This window comes from Pleurodeles waltl, chromosome 8 (assembly GCF_031143425.1).
Source record: "Pleurodeles waltl isolate 20211129_DDA chromosome 8, aPleWal1.hap1.20221129, whole genome shotgun sequence".
Classification (NCBI taxonomy): domain Eukaryota; kingdom Metazoa; phylum Chordata; class Amphibia; order Caudata; family Salamandridae; genus Pleurodeles; species Pleurodeles waltl.
In genome coordinates, this window is record NC_090447.1 from 2,684,038 (window position 1) to 2,702,094 (window position 18,057).

Sequence of the window (18,057 nt, forward strand, 5' to 3'; positions counted from 1 at the left end):
TCCACCTAGCCCTGGCACTGCTTCCACCTAGCACTGGCACTGCTTCCTCCAACCACTGGCAATGCTTCCTCCTACCACTGGCACTGCTTCCTCCTACCACTGGCAATGCTTCCACCTAGCCCTGGCACTGCTTCCACCCAGAACTTTCAATGCTTCCACCTAGCCCTGGCATTGCTTCCTCCTACCACTGGTAATGCTTTCTCCTACCACTGGCACTGCTTCCCACTACCACTGGCACTGCTTCCTCCTACCACAGGCATTGCTTCCACCTAGCACTGGCACTGCTTTCCACTACCACAGGCACTGCTTCCACCTAGCACTGACAGCACTTCCAGCTGGCACTGGCAACTCTTACACATAGCATTGGCACAGCTTTCATCTGGCACTGGCACCGCTCCCACCTAGCATTGGCACCTCTTACACCTGGCACTGGTGCTGCTTTCACTTAGCGTTGGCACCGCTTCTCCCAGCACTGGCACTGCTTACACCTGGCACCGCTTCCACATAGCACTGGCACTGCTTACACCTGGCACTGGCGCTGCTTCCACTTAGCGCTGGCACCGCTTCCTCCCAGCACTGGCACTGCTTACACCTGGCACTGCTTACAACTGGCACTGGCACCGCTTCCACATAGAACTGGCACTGCTTACACCTGGCACTGGCACTGCCTCCACATAGCACCGGCACCTCTTACGCAGGGCACTGGCACCGCTTACACCTAGCACTGGCACCGCTTACACCTAGTACTGGCATCGCTTCCTACTGGCACTGCTTACCCCTACCACTGGTAATGCTTCCCCCTAGCACTGGCAATGCTCCTCCCTAGCACTGGCACTACTTCCACCTACCGCTGGCAATGCTTCCCCCTAGCACTGGCACTGCTTCCCCCTAGCGCTGGCACTGCTTTCACCTACCGCTGGCAATGCTTCCCCCTAGCACTGGCACTGCTTCCCCCTAGCACTGGCACTGCTTCCCCCTACCACTGGCAATGCTTCCCCCTACCACTGGCACTGCTTCCACCTACCGCTGGCAATGCTTCCCCCTAGCACTGCTTCCCCCTACCACTGGCACTGCTTCCACCTACCGCTGGCACTGCTTCCCCCTACCACTGGCACTGCTTCCCCCTACCACTGGCACTGCTTCCACCTACCACTGGCACTGCTTCCCCCTACCACTGGCACTGCTTCCTCCTACCACTGGCACTGCCTTCTACCACTGGAAATGCTTCCCCCTAGCACTGGCACTGCTTCCCCCTACCACTGGCACTGCCTTCTACCACTGGAAATGCTTCCCCCTACCACTGGCACTGCTTCCCCCTACCACTGGTACTGCTTCCACCTACCGCTGGCAATGCTTCCCCCTAGCACTGGCACTGCTGCCCCCTACCACTGGCACTGCTTCCCCCTACCACTGGCACTGCCTTCTACCACTGGAAATGCTTCCCCCTACCACTGGCACTGCTTCCCCCTACCACTGGCAATGCTTCCTCCTACCACTGGCACTGCTTCCTCCTACCACTGGCACTGCTTCCTCCTACCACTGGCAATGCTTCCCCCTAGCACTGGCACTGCTTCCTCCTACAACTAGCACTGCTTCCACCTACCACTGGCAATGCCTTCTACCACTGGAAATGCTTCCCCCTAGCACTGGCACTGCTTCCCCCTACCACTGGCACTGCCTTCTACCACTGGAAATGCTTCCCCCTACCACTGGCACTGCTTCCCCCTACCACTGGCAATGCTTCCCCCTACCACTGGCAATGCTTCCTCCTACCACTGGCACTGCTTCCTCCTACCACTGGCAATGCTTCCCCCTAGCACTGGCACAGCTTCCCCCTACCACTGGCACTGCTTCCTCCTACCACTGGCAATGCTTCCCCCTAGCACCGGCACTGCTTCCTCCTACCACTGGCAGTGCTTCCCCCTAGCACTGGCACTGCTTCCTCCTACAACTAGCACTGCTTCCACCTAGCACTGACAGCACTTCCAGCTGGCACTGGCAACTCTTCCACCTAGCATTGGCACAGCTTTCATCTGGCACTGGCACCGCTTCCACCTGGCACTGGCACCGCTTACACCTGGTACTGGTGCTGCTTTCACTTAGCGCTGGCACCGCTTCCTCCTAGCACTGGCACTGCTTACACCTGGCACTGGCACTGCCTCCACATAGCACTGGCACCTCTTACACAGGGCACTGGCACCACTTATACCTGGCACTGCTTCCCCCTAGCACTGGCACAGCTTCCTCCTACCACTGGCAATGCTTCCACCTAGCCCTGGCACTGCTTCCACCTAGCACTGGCACTGCTTCCTCCAACCACTGGCAATGCTTCCTCCTACCACTAGCAATGCTTCCACCTAGCCCTGGCACTGCTTCCACCCAGAACTGGCAATGCTTCCACCTGGCACTGGCACCGCTTACACCTGGTACTGGTGCTGCTTCCACTTAGCGCTGGCACCGCTTCCTCCTAGCACTGGCACTGCTTACACCTGGCACTGGCACTGCCTCCACATAGCACTGGCACCTCTTACACAGGGCACTGGCACCGCTTGCACCTAGTACTGGCATCGCTTGCACCTAGTACTGGCATCGCTTCCTACTGGCACTGCTTCCACCTGGCACTAGCACCGCTTACACCTGGCACTGGCACTACTTCCCCGTACCACTGCCACTGCTTCCCCCCACCGCTGGCACTGCTTCCCCCTAGCACTGGTACTGCTTCCACCTAGCACTGGCACCGCTTCCCCCTACCACTGGCACTGCTTCCACTTAGCACTAGCACTGCTTACACCTGGCACTGGAACTGCTTCCCCCTATCACTGGCAATGCTTCCCCTTAGCACTGGCAATGCTTCCCCTTAGCACTGGCACTGCTTACACCTGGCACTGGTACTGCTTCCACCTAGCACTGGTACTGCTTCCACCTAGCACTGACAGCGTTTCCACCTGGCACTGGCACCTCTTCTACCGAGCATTGGCACGGCTTCCACCTGGCACTGGCACGTCTTCCACCTGGCACTGGCACTCCTTCCCCCACCACTGGCACCGCTTCACCCTATCACTGACACTGCTTTTACCTGGCACTGCTTCCACCTACGCTGCTTCGCAGACATCAGACCACGAATGTGGCATCACCTCCCTGAGGGCACTTAGGTGTCACCTAAAGTGTGCTTTAAGTATCCTGTAGAGAAACAGCCAAGAGACTTTACCCCTTGTCTTGGAGGCTTCTTCCTTCATGTGCAGCGTGCTTCTGTGGAGCCCCTTCTGCAGGTCTTGGAGATCCGGCTTCTCCTCGTAGGTCCAGGCCTCCACACTGGTGCTGGTGCTCAACATCTGCAACATGCAACAGACTGAGTTAGAAACCTGTGACACAAACAAGTATTCAGGGGTAACAGACATAGTTTGAAAAACACTACACCACACAGACTGTGAGCACCAAGAACAAATGAACAGATCTGACAGAAAACACAAAAATCAAAACAGAAATAACTTCAAGGGGGTTTTGTCTTTTAAAATAGGGACCACGGAGCCACCGCTTCATTGAGGATCAGATTTCTACAACACCAAAGCCACACAAATCGAATGACAACATTTAATGGTCACACTCTGTCCTCTTCAGGACACACTATAACTTCAGAGCCGTAGACAATCAATCAATCAGTCACTTGTAAAGTGACTTATCACCTGTGGGATCTCAAGGTGCTGTTCACTCGAAACGCCAGGTCTTGAGATCCTTCTTGAACCGCTTCAGGGCGGCCTGTCTGAGGTTGAGTGGGAGTGTGTTCCATGTCCAGGCTGTAAGATAAGAGAAGGATCTGCCTCCAGCTGTGCTCTTCCTGATTCTGGGGATGGCGGAGAGGGCGAGTTGGGAGGATCGGAGCTGCCTGGCGAGTTTGTTGACTGGGAGCCAGTTTAGGTCTCTGAGGTGGGTGGCAAAGTGGCTGTGACAGGGGATGTCCAGGATAAGTCTGGCTGTTGCATTCTGGATTCTCTGTAGTCTTGTTTGGAGCTTCTTTGTGATGCCGGCATAGGGTGTGTTGCCGTAGTCTACTTTGCTGCTGACAAGCGCATGGGTGACCATCCTTCCAGTCTCAGTGTGGATCCACGTGAACATTTTCCAAAGTAGGCGCAGGTTGTGGAAGCAAGACGATGAGACGGTGTTTACTTGGCGGGTCACGGAGATATTGGAGTCCAGGATGATGCCCATGTTGCATGCTTGGTCGGTGGGGGCATTTCCCAAGGCAGTTGGCCACCAGGAGACCTCCCAAGCAGAACGGGTGAAGCCTATTACGAGGATCTCTGTCTTGTCTGAGTTGAGTTTGAGGCAGCTGGTTTCCATGCAGGCAGCACCGGCCCTCATTCAGACATGGAAATTGTGTCTTGGCTGTTGATGAGTCGTCGGTCAGGGAGGAATCAGCTGTGTATAATCGGCAGAGGATATGATGTTTAGGCTGTGCTGTCTGACGATTATAGCGAATGGGGTCATGTACATTTTGAAGAAGGCCGGGCTAAGTGAGGATCCCTTTGGTACTCCAAAGCATGTTTCTTTGGGTGCTGAGGTGAACAACGGGAGTCTGACACTCTGGGTTCTTCCGGTGAGGAAGGATCAAATCCATTCCTGTGCTATACCACGGATGCTGGCTTCATGGAGTCTGCTGCAGAGGGTGGAGTGGGAGACTGTGTCAAATGCGGCAGAGAGATTGAGGAGGATGAGGGCAGCTGTGCCTCCGTGGTAAAGTACGGCACGGATGTTGTCGGTGGCTGCGAGGAGAGCTCTGGTGCGATGGAGGCCCTGGCCAGGTTGAAAATATGATGTTGGCACGGGTCTGAGGGTGCCCCTTAGTGGATGGACTTCATGAGTTTCCAGGTATCTTCTTTGGAGATAGGGGCCCAATGATTCAGGGTCTGGTTAAGCGTGGGGTCTGTGGTTGTGCTGGTGAACGGGCTTTGGTTCTTCAATCCTCTGCATATGTCCTGGATTTTCTGGTGAAAAAAGGTGTCAAGGTCCTCGCAGAGGTCTTGAGGGGGTGTTTTGCTTTACACTTCAGAATAACAGAACTATGCACTTCAGGACAATTTAGGGCACAACGTGAAACAATCACTCCTTTAACTTGTTAAACATTTTTTCCCCTTCGAATCCTGCAATCGACTACACCAAATGTTTTGCTTTCACTAATGACCGAGCTGAAAACAATCTCTGGAATGCACTTCTTAGTTTAAAGAAGACATTTATTATTACTTCACCACGCACGAGGTTGCTGAGAGAGGAGATTAGTAGGTTGGAGGCACACGTTTAAAAGTAGTCACAGCAAATGAAAGGAAAATATATCAAAGTGATTCTCAATTGTAATGTACACAGCAAATACATGTGATTATATTATAGCATAACTTCAAAGCAAAGAATAAAAGTCAAAATTCATCACCGTAGGGCCTATTACTGCTCATCATCTTTCTCATGCCTGCAAGTTGATGACTCCTGTTCAACTGCGAGAAAGAGATTTTCCACCCTTACAGGACAGGTCAGGCAGCTGACGTCTGCTTCTGACTGAAGTCTCAGAAAATTCCCCTCGCTGCTGCCCAGGGACACCTTTTATAGATTAAAAGGCCCTTCCCTTTAATAGTCAAAACATGGTGGCTACTGTAGGTCAGAGTTGGAAGAAAACAAGCCCTGAAAGTTGGCCAAGTTTTCAAAGCTGTCTTTCCCAAGGCTGCACTAGAGAAAAACACAAAATGTGTGCTTCCTTATCATGCTAGTGTTCGGTGAGAGAATCTACGAAAAACACAGCTTGGTTTACCATGTGGAAAATCACAGCTCATCTGCAATGTCTCAACTGCAATGTCTAACGCCACGATAAAGCCAATAGGCAGCTAAACTGAATACAAAATGTCTAATGCCACGTTAAAGCCAATAGGCAGCTAAACTGAATACAAAATGTAAAGTGCTACTGCTGAACATTGAACAACTAATATGCACAGTGGTGAAACACAAAGTCACTGGTCAAACATACCTAATGTCATTACGGGGGGGGTGTCTGAGGTGTCAGTTCCGGGGTTCGTAAATTCCTTGACTATAGTGAAGAGATCCTTGCTGCTGTGTGCGTTGGTGCTGATGCGTTCTTGAATGGCAGTTTTCTTGGAGGCTCTGATGAGCTGGTGGTACATGGTGACTGCGATTTGTAGACTGTGCGGTCTTCAGTTGCTTTGCTGTTTCTCCACTTTCGTTCCAGTCTTCTGCAGGTTTGTTTAGACTCTTGGAGTTCTGTTGTGAGCCAGGTTGGTTTCTTGTGGTGCTGGTTTCTGGTGGGTTTTCTGAGGTGGCTATGCGGTTAGCGCATTCTGTGATCCAGTGGTGCAGGTTGCGTGCTGAGTAGCTCGCAGCGTCCAGTGGTGGGGGGAGGAGGGGGTGGCATTGGGTGAGCTGCGCTTTGGTGACTTTGCCCCAGCTTCGGCCTGGGAGATGAGGGACCGGGTGGCGTGCAGTGGTCTTCGTGAAAGTTAAATGGATGCATCGGTGGTCGGTCCACTGGTGTTCAGAGGTGTGAGAGATAGCGATGTTGTTTCCTGCTGAGAAAATGGGGTTGAGGGTGTGAAATGCTGCATGAGTGGGGAGGTTCACTCGTTGCTTGAGCCTGAGGGTTGCAAGGTTGTCTAAGACTGTTGTGGTCTTTGAGTGGTCGTGGTTGTCGAGGTGGCAGTTGAGGTCACTGAATAGGATTTGGTCGGTGGAGGCAAGCACATGGGGGGGCAACAAGATCGGCGATGGTTTAGCTGAACTGGGGTCAGGAGCTGTGGGGTCTGTATGTGAGTTTGCCATGGAGGGAGTTGTTTGGATTGGTCTGGGATCTGGAAGTGTAGGTGTTCTAGGGTGGTTGGTGGGTTCTATGTCTCAATGGTCTCGACAGGCAGAGGGTGTTCCTGTATACTATGGCGATGCCTCATCCTGGCCGACTGGCTCGGTCTTTGTGGACAATTTTGTAGCCTTCGGATGGCGGTGACGATGGCGGTAGCTGAGGTGGGTGAGACCCAGGTCTGTGTGAGGAAGGCGACGTCAGGGGTGATCGAGTGGAGGAGGTTCCAAACCTCTAATGCGTGTTTGATGAGGGAGCGGGTGTTGAGAAGTATGCACCTGACGTGTCTGTCTGGGCTTGGTGCAGGGTCGTGTGGCGGTTAGGGGCAGATGCAGGAGCAGAAGCGGCAGGAGACTGGTCCATGAGTGTTCTTCAGGTCGCCTAGGTGGCAGGCTGGGGATCTTCCTGGGTTGAGGGCATGCAGAGCTTTGGTGGCACGGGAACCAGGGTCCGTGGTGCTGAGGGCGGTCCAGGTACGGAGAGGCGAAGACGGGCTTGCCTTTGGTGCAGCGGCCATCATTAAGAAAGGGGTCAGCTGAGAGGATGGGAAAGCGCTTCACAGAGAGGGGAGTGGGGCCGCAGTGGCAGGGCGGGACGTGGGGAATGGCGCCACACGAGTGTGCAAAAAGAGAAAGGAGAAAAAAACAGACAACCAGACAAAAAGAGTGAAAAAAGAGGAAAAGACAGAGACAGACAGAAGCAGAAGGCCACTAGGCCACCAGGGAAGAGGTGCAGGCGGGTGCCTGCAGGTGGAGGCAGGCCTTGATCTCAGAGCTAGTAGGCTCTCTAGGAGATCGGTCACAGAGGCAGCAGCAGGTGGAGATGGCCAGGAAGGAGCAGACACTGACTGGATAGACAGAGTGCTTTGGCTCTTTCTCAATGTCATCAATGAGAAACCAACAGCTCTGACACACCAAGAGAATCCTACCAATCCAAGACCTCACAACCAACATAGCAATACTGACAAATCAACAACATTATATCACTCTTGACACATCAATGCAGGCTCTTCGACAACAACACATCACTGTGATCAGGTTGATACTTACACATCAAACCCAACACACAAACACAACACTAGCACATCAGCATTAGCAAGGCACATCCCCTGAATGTTCGAACTGTTGGGGAAAAACACATGACCCTTGCCAACCGGACAGAAAGGAACACACCAGACACCAATGTGTAAGAACAGCTGAAATATATTTGTAGGTACCAATGCTCGTTGGCTAGCCAAGGAATAAGAGCAGCAGCACACATGTTCGGTGCATACAGTGGGCCTTATATACGGTACAGAGCAAGGAAGGCGCAGAGCCACATATTACCATATATATAGGAATACAGTGTAAGAGCCTTATATACGATATAGAACAAGGAAGGAGCCGAGCCAGATATTACCATATATATAGGAATACAGTGTAGGAGCCTTAAATACGGTACAGAACAAGGAAGGCGCCGAGCCAGATATTAACATATATATAGGAATACAGTGTGAGAGCCTTATATACGGTACAGAACAAGGAAGGCGCCGAGCCAGATATTACCATATATATTGGAATACAGTGTAAGAGCCTTATATACGGTACAGAACAAGGAAGGAGCCGAGCAGGATATTACAATATATATAGGAATACAGTGTAAGAGCCTTATATACAGTACAGAACAAGGAAGGCGCCGAGCCAGATATTACCATATATATAGGAATACAGTGTAAGAGCCTTATATACGGTACAGAACAAGGAAGGCGCCGAGCCAGATATTACCATATATATAGGAATACAGTGTAAGAGCCTTATATACGGTACAGAACAAGGAAGGAGCCGAGCCAGATATTACCATACCTATAGGAATACAGTGTAAGAGCCTTATATACGGTACAGAGCAAGGAAGGCGCCGAGCCAGATATTACCATATATATAGGAATACAGTGTAGGAGCCTTATATACGGTACAGAAAAAGGAAGGGGCTGAGCCAGATATTACCATATATATAGGAATACAGTGTAGGAGCCTTATATACAGTAGAGAACAAGGAAGGAGCTGAGCCAGATATTACCTATAGGAATACAGTGCAAGAGCCTTATATACGATATAGAACAAGGAAGGAGCCGAGCCAGATATTACCATATCTATAGGAATACAGTGTAAGAGCCTTATATACGGTACAGAAAAAGGAAGGCGCCGAGCCAGATATTACCATATATATAGGAATACAGTGTAGGAGGCTTATATACAGTACAGAACAAGGAAGGAGTCGAGCCAGATATTGCCATATCCATAGGAATACAGTGTAAGAGCCTTATATACGATATAGAACAAGGAAGGAGCCGAGCCAGATATTACCATATCTATAGGAATACAGTGTAAGAGCCTTATATACAGTACAGAACAAGGAAGGATCCGAGCCAGATATTACCATTTCTGTAGGAATACAGTGTAAGAGCCTTATATACAGTACAGAACAAGGAAGGCGCCGAGCCAGATATTAACATATATATAGGAATACAGTGTAGGAGCCTTAAATACGGTACAGAACAAGGAAGGCGCCGAGCCAGATATTAACATATATATAGGAATACAGTGTGAGAGTCTTATATACGGTACAGAACAAGGAAGGCGCCGAGCCAGATATTACCATATATATTGCAATACAGTGTAAGAGCCTTATATACGGTACAGAACAAGGAAGGAGCCGAGCAGGATATTACAATATATATAGGAATACAGTGTAAGAGCCTTATATACAGTACAGAACAAGGAAGGCGCCGAGCCAGATATTACCATATATATAGGAATACAGTGTAAGAGCCTTATATACGGTACAGAACAAGGAAGGAGCCGAGCCAGATATTACCATACCTATAGGAATACAGTGTAAGAGCCTTATATACGGTACAGAGCAAGGAAGGCGCCGAGCCAGATATTACCATACCTATAGGAATACAGTGTAAGAGCCTTATATACGGTACAGAGCAAGGAAGGCGCCGAGCCAGATATTACCGTATCTATAGGAATACAGTGTAAGAGCCTTATATACGGTACAGAGCAAGGAAGGAGCCGAGCCAGATATTACCGTATCTATAGGAATACAGTGTAGGAGCCTTATACACGGTACAGAGCAAGGAAGGCGCTGAGCCAGATATTACCATATATATAGGAATACATTGTAAGAGCCTTATATACGGTACAGAACAAGGAAGGCGCTGAGCCAGATATTACCATATATATAGGAATACCGTGTAAGAGCCTTATATACGGTACAGAACAAGGAAGGCGCTGAGCCAGATATTACCATATCTATAGGAATACAGTGTAAGAGCCTTATATACGGTACATAACAAGAAGGATCCGAGCCAGATATTACCGTATCTATAGGAATACAGTGTAAGAGCCTTATATACTGTACAGAACAAGGAAGGCGCTGAGCCAGATATTACCGTATGTGTAAGAATATAGCCAGATATTACCATACATATAGGAATAGAGTGTAAGAGCCTTATATATGATATAGAACAAGGAAGGCGCTGAGCCAGATATTACCATATATATAGGAATACAGTGTAAGAGCCTTATATACGGTACAGAACAAGGAAGGCGCCGAATATTACCATACATACAGGAATACAGTGTAAGACCCTTATATACCGTACAGAACAAGGAAGGCGCTGAGCCAGATATTACCATATCTATAGGAATACATTGAAGGAGCATATATACGGTACAGAGCAAGGAAGGCGCCGAACCAGATATTACCATACATATAGGAATACAGTGTAAGAGCCTTATATACGGTACAGAGCAAGGAAGACGCAGAGCCAGATATTACCATACTTATAGGAATACAGTGTAAGAGCCTTATATACGGTACAGAGCAAGGAAGGCGCCGAGCCAGATATTACCATATATATAGGAATACAGTGTAAGAGCCTTATATACGATATAGAACAAGGAAGGCGCCGAGCCAGATATTATCGTATCTATAGGAATACAGTGTAAGAGCCTTATACACGGTACAGAACAAGGAAGGAGCCGAGCCAGATATTATCGTATCCATAGGAATACAGTGTAAGAGCCTTATATACGGTACAGAACAAGGAAGGCGCTGAGCCAGATATTATCGTATCTATAGGAATACAGTGTAAGAGCCTTATATACGGTACAGAACAAGGAAGGAGCCGATCCAGATATTACCGTATCCATAGGAATACAGTGTAAGAGCCTTATATACGGTACAGAACAAGGAAGGAGCCGATCCATATATTACCGTATCTATAGGAATACAGTGTAAAAGCCTTATATACGGTACAGAGCAAGGAAGGAGCTGAGCCAGATATTACCGTATCTATAGGAATACAGTGTAGGAGCCTTCTATACGGTACAGAGCAAGGAAGGCGCTGAGCCAGATATTACCATATATATAGGAATACAGCGTAAGAGCCTTGTATAAGGTACAGAACAAGGAAGGCGCTGAGCCAGATATTACCATATATATAGGAATACAGTGTAAGAGCCTTATATACGGTACAGAACAAGGAAGGCGCTGAGCCAGATATTACCATATCTATAGGTATACAGTGTAAGAGCCTTATATACGGTACATAACAAGAAGGATCCGAGCCAGATATTACTGTATCTATAGGAATACAGTGTAAGAGCCTTATATACGGTACAGAACAAGGAAGGCGCTGAGCCAGATATTACCGTATGTATAAGAATATAGCCAGATATTACCATATATATAGGAATAGAGTGTAAGAGCCTTATATATGATATAGAACAAGGAAGGCGCTGAGCCAGATATTACCATATATATAGGAATAAAGTGTAAGAGCCTTATATACGGTACAGAACAAGGAAGGCGCCGAATATTACCATACATATAGGAATACAGTGTAAGAGCCTTATATATCGTACAGAACAAGGAAGGCGCTGAGCCAGATACTACCATATCTATAGGAATACAGTGTAGGAGCCTTATATACGGTACAGAGCAAGGAAGGCGCCGAGCCAGAATTTACCATATATATAGGAATACAGTGTAGGAGCCTTATATACGGTACTGAACAAGGAAGGAGCTGAGCCATATATTACCATATCTATATGAATACAGTGTAAGAGCCTTATATACGGTACAGAACAAGGAAGGAGCCGAGACAGATATTACCATATATAGGAATACAGTGTAAGAGCCTTATATACGGTACAGAGCAAGGAAGGCGCCGAGCCAGATATTACCATATATATAGGAATACAGTGTAAGAGCCGTATATACGGTACAGAACAAGGAAGGCACAGAGCCAGATATTACCATATATATAGGAATACAGTGTAAGAGTCTTATATACGGTACAGAAGAAGGAAGGCGCTGAGCCAGATATTACCATAGCTATAGGAATACAGTGTAAGAGCCTTATATACGGTACAGAACAAGGAAGGAGCCGAGCCAGATATTACCATATGTATAGGAATACAGTGTAAGAGCCTTCTATACGGTACAGAGCAAGGAAGGAGCCGAGAAAGATATTACTATATATATAGGAATACAGAGTAAGAGCCTTATATACGGTACAGAACAAGGAAGGCGCTGAGCCAGATATTATTACCATATATATAGGAATACAGTGTAGGAACCTTATAAACGGTACAGAACAAGGAAGGCGCAGAGCCAGATATTACCATACATATAGGAATACAGTGTAAGAGCCATCTATACGGTACAGAGCAAGGAAGGAGCCAAGACAGATATTACCATATATACAGGAATACAGTGTAGGAACCTTATATACGGTACAGAACAAAGAAGGAGTTGAGCCAGATATTACCATATATATAGGAATACAGTGTAAGAGCCGTAAATATGGTACAGAACAAGGAAGGCGCTGAGCCAGATATTACCATATATAAAGAAATACGGTGTAAGAGCCTTATATACGGTACAGAACAAAGAAGGTGTTGAGCCAGATATTACCATATATATAGGAATACAGTGTAAGAGCCTTATATACGGTACAGAGCAAGGAAGGCGCAGAGCCAGATATTACCATATATATAGGAATACAGTGTAAGAGCCTTATATACGGTACAGAGCAAGGAAGGCGCCGAGCCAGATATTACCATATATATAGGAATACATTGTAGGAGCCTTATATACAGTACAGAGCAAGGAAGGCGCCGAGCCAGATATCACCATATATATAGGAATACAGTGTAAGAGCCTTATATACGGTACAGAACAAGGAAGGAGCCGAGCCAGATATTACAGGAATACAGTGTAGGAGCCTTATATACGGTACAGAACAAGGAAGGCGCCGAGCCAGATATTACCATATCTATAGGAATACAGACTCAGAGCCTTATACAGTATACGGTAGAGAACAAGGAAGGAGCCGAGCCAGATATTACAGAGCGTCATATACTGTACAGAACAAGGAAGGCGCTGAGACAGATATTACCGTATGTGTAAGAATATAGCCAGATATTACCATACATATAGGAATAGAGTGTAAGAGCCTTAAATATGATATAGAACAAGGAAGGCGCTGAGCCAGATATTACCATATATATAGGAATACAGTGTAAGAGCCTTATATACGGTACAGAACAAGGAAGGCGCTGAATATTACCATACATATAGGAATACAGTGTAAGAGCCTTATATACCGTACAGAACAAGGAAGGCGCTGAGCCAGATATTACCATATCTATAGGAATACATTGAAGGAGCATATATACGGTACAGAGCAAGGAAGGCGCCGAACCAGATATTACCATACATATAGGAATACAGTGTAAGAGCCTTATATACGGTACAGAGCAAGGAAGGCGCAGAGCCAGATATTACCATACTTATAGGAATACAGTGTAAGAGCCTTATATACGGTACAGAGCAAGGAAGGAGCCGAGCCAGATATTACCATATATATAGGAATACAGTGTAAGAGCCTTATATACGATATAGAACAAGGAAGGCGCCGAGCCAGATATTATCGTATCTATAGGAATACAGTGTAAGAGCCTTATACACGGTACAGAACAAGGAAGGAGCCGAGCCAGATATTATCGTATCCATAGGAATACAGTGTAAGAGCCTTATATACGGTACAGAACAAGGAAGGCGCTGAGCCAGATATTATCGTATCTATAGGAATACAGTGTAAGAGCCTTATATACGGTACAGAACAAGGAAGGAGCCGATCCAGATATTACCGTATCTATAGGAATACAGTGTAAGAGCCTTATATATGGTACAGAACAAGGAAGGAGCCGATCCATATATTACCGTATCTATAGGAATACAGTGTAAGAGCCTTATATACGGTACAGAGCAAGGAAGGAGCTGAGCCAGATATTACCGTATCTATAGGAATACAGTGTAGGAGCCTTCTATACGGTACAGAGCAAGGAAGGCGCTGAGCCAGATATTACCATATATATAGGAATACAGTGTAAGAGCCTTGTATAAGGTACAGAACAAGGAAGGCGCTGAGCCAGATATTACCATATATATAGGAATACAGTGTAAGAGCCTTATATACGGTACAGAACAAGGAAGGCGCTGAGCCAGATATTACCATATCTATAGGTATACAGTGTAAGAGCCTTATATACGGTACATAACAAGAAGGATCCGAGCCAGATATTACCGTATCTATAGGAATACAGTGTAAGAGCCTTATATACGGTACAGAACAAGGAAGGCGCTGAGCCAGATATTACCGTATGTATAAGAATATAGCCAGATATTATCATACATATAGGAATAGAGTGTAAGAGCCTTATATATGATATAGAACAAGGAAGGCGCTGAGCCAGATATTACCATATATATAGGAATAAAGTGTAAGAGCCTTATATACGGTACAGAACAAGGAAGGCGCCGAATATTACCATACATATAGGAATACAGTGTAAGAGCCTTATATATCGTACAGAACAAGGAAGGCGCTGAGCCAGATATTACCATATCTATAGGAATACAGTGTAGGAGCCTTATATACGGTACAGAGCAAGGAAGGCGCCGAGCCAGAATTTACCATATATATAGGAATACAGTGTAGGAGCCTTATATACGGTACAGAACAAGGAAGGAGCTGAGCCAGATATTACCATATCTATATGAATACAGTGTAAGAGCCTTATATACGGTACAGAACAAGGAAGGAGCCGAGACAGATATTACCATATATAGGAATACAGTGTAAGAGCCTTATATACGGTACAGAGCAAGGAAGGCGCCGAGCCAGATATTACCATATATATAGGAATACAGTGTAAGAGCCGTGTACAGAACAAGGAAGGCGCCGAGACAGATATTACCATATATATAGGAATACAGTGTAAGAGTCTTATATACGGTACAGAAGAAGGAAGGCGCCGAGCCAGATATTACCATAGCTATAGGAATACAGTGTAAGAGCCTTATATACGGTAGAGAACAAGGAAGGAGCCGAGCCAGATATTACCATATTGTAGGAAAGTACCATCTTGCCTGGCATGTTACCCCCATTTTTCACTGTATATATGTTGTTTTAGTTGTATGTGTCACTGGGACCCTGGTAACCCAGGGCCCCAGTGCTCATAAGTGTGCCTGAATGTGTTACCTGTGTAGTGACTAACTGTCTCACTGAGGCTCTGCTAATCAGAACCTCAGTGGTTATGCTCTCTCATTTCTTTCCAAATTGTCACTGACAGGCTAGTGACCATTTTTTACCAATTTACATTGGCTTACTGGAACACCCTTATAATTCCCTAGTATATGGTACTGAGGTACCCAGGGTATTGGGGTTCCAGGAGATCCCTATGGGCTGCAGCATTTCTTTTGCCACCCATAGGGAGCTCTGACAATTCTTACACAGGCCTGCCACTGCAGCCTGAGTGAAATAACGTCCACGTTATTTCACAGCCATTTTACACTGCACTTAAGTAACTTATAAGTCACCTATATGTTTAACCTTTACCTGGTAAAGGTTAGGTTCAAAGTTACTTAGTGTGAGGGCACCCTGGCACTAGCCAAGGTGCCCCCACATTGTTCAGAGCCAATTCCCTGAACTTTGTGAGTGCGGGGACACCATTACACGCGTGCACTACATATAGGTCACTACCTATATGTAGCTTCACAATGGTAACTCCGAATATGGCCATGTAACATGTCTAAGATCATGGAATTGCCCCCTCTATGCCATCCTGGCATTGTTGGCACAATCCCATGATCCCAGTGGTCTGTAGCACAGACCCTGGTACTGCCAAACTGCCTTTCCTGGGGTTTCACTGCAGCTGCTGCTGCTGCCAACCCCTCAGACAGGCATCTGCCCTCCTGGGGTCCAGCCAGGCCTGGCCCAGGATGGCAGAACAAAGAACTTCCTCTGAGAGAGGGTGCGACACCCTCTCCCTTTGGAAAATGGTGTGAAGGCAGGGGAGGAGTAGCCTCCCCCAGCCTCTGGAAATGCTTTGTTGGGCACAGATGTGCCCAATTCTGCATAAGCCAGTCTACACCGGTTCAGGGACCCCTTAGCCCCTGCTCTGGCGCGAAACTGGACAAAGGAAAGGGGAGTGACCACTCCCCTGACCTGCACCTCCCCTGGGAGGTGTCCAGAGCTCCTCCAGTGTGCTCCAGACCTCTGCCATCTTGGAAACAGAGGTGCTGCTGGCACACTGGACTGCTCTGAGTGGCCAGTGCCACCAGGTGACGTCAGAGACTCCTTCTGATAGGCTCCTTCAGGTGTTAGTAGCCTATCCTCTCTCCTAGGTAGCCAAACCCTCTTTTCTGGCTATTTAGGGTCTCTGTCTCTGGGGAAACTTTAGATAACGAATGCATGAGCTCAGCCGAGTTCCTCTGCATCTCTCTCTTCACCTTCTGATAAGGAAACGACCGCTGACCGCGCTGGAAGCCTGCAAACCTGCAACATAGTAGCAAAGACGACTACTGCAACTCTGTAACGCTGATCCTGCCGCCTTCTCGACTGTTTTCCTGCTTGTGCATGCTGTGGGGGTAGCCTGCCTCCTCTCTGCACCAGAAGCTCCGAAGAAATCTCCCGTGGGTCGACGGAATCTTCCCCCTGCAACCGCAGGCACCAAAAAGCTGCATTACCGGTCCCTTGGGTCTCCTCTCAGCACGACGAGCGAGGTCCCTCGAATCCAGCGACGCTGTCCAAGTGACCCCCACAGTCCAGTGACTCTTCAGCCCAAGTTTGGTGGAGGTAAGTCCTTGCCTCACCTCGCTGGGCTGCATTGCTGGGAACCGTGACTTTGCAGCTACTCCGGCCCCTGTGCACTTCCGGCGGAAATCCTTTGTGCACAGCCAAGCCTGGGTCCACGGCACTCTAACCTGCATTGCACGACTTTCTAAGTTGGTCTCCGGCGACGTGGGACTCCTTTGTGCAACTTCGGCGAGCACCGTTTCACGCATCATCGTAGTGCCTGTTTCTGGCACTTCTCCGGGTGCTACCTGCTTCAGTGAGGGCTCTTTGTCTTGCTCGACGTCCCCTCTCTCTTCAGGTCCAATTTGCGACCTCCTGGTCCCTCCTGGGCCCCAGCAGCGTCCAAAAACGCCAAACGTACGATTTGCGTGTAGCAAGGCTTGTTGGCGTCCTTCCGGCGGGAAAACACTTCTGCACGACTCTCCAAGGCGAGAGGGATCCGTCCACCAAAGGGGAAGTCTCTAGCCCTTTTCGTTCCTGCAGAAACCTCAGCTTCTTCTGTCCAGTCGAAGCTTCTTTGCACCCGCAGCTGGCATTTCCTGGGCATCTGCCCATCTCCGACTTGCTTGTGACTTTTGGACTTGGTCCCCTTGTTCCACAGGTACCCTAGATTGGAAATCCACAGTTGTTGCATTGCTGGTTTGTGTCTTTCCTGCATTATTCCTCTAACACGACTATTTTGTCCTTAGGGGAACTTTAGTGCACTTTGCACTCACTTTTCAGGGTCTTGGGGAGGGTTATTTTTCTAACTCTCACTATTTTCTAATAGTCCCAGCGACCCTCTACAAGGTCACATAGGTTTGGGGTCCATGCGTGGTTCGCATTCCACTTTTGGAGTATATGGTTTGTGTTGCCCCTATCCCTATGTTTCCCCATTGCATCCTATTGTAACTATACATTGTTTGCACTGTTTTCTAAGACTATACTGCATATTTTTGCTATTGTGTATATATATCTTGTGTATATGTCCTATCCTCTCACTGAGGGTACACTCTAAGATACTTTGGCATATTGT

At 47.9% G+C, this 18,057-nt stretch overlaps 1 protein-coding gene across 1 annotated transcript in view; it reads right to left on the bottom strand.

Moving 5' to 3' along the window:
• LOC138249653 (zinc finger protein 850-like) overlaps window positions 1-18,057 on the bottom strand; it is a 438,254-nt gene that overhangs the window by 299,271 nt on the left and 120,926 nt on the right. The window contains exon 2 of the mRNA XM_069203611.1: window positions 3,209-3,332. Within this exon, the coding sequence (XP_069059712.1) occupies window positions 3,209-3,332 (124 nt within the window). The remainder of the gene's footprint in view (window positions 1-3,208; window positions 3,333-18,057) is intronic.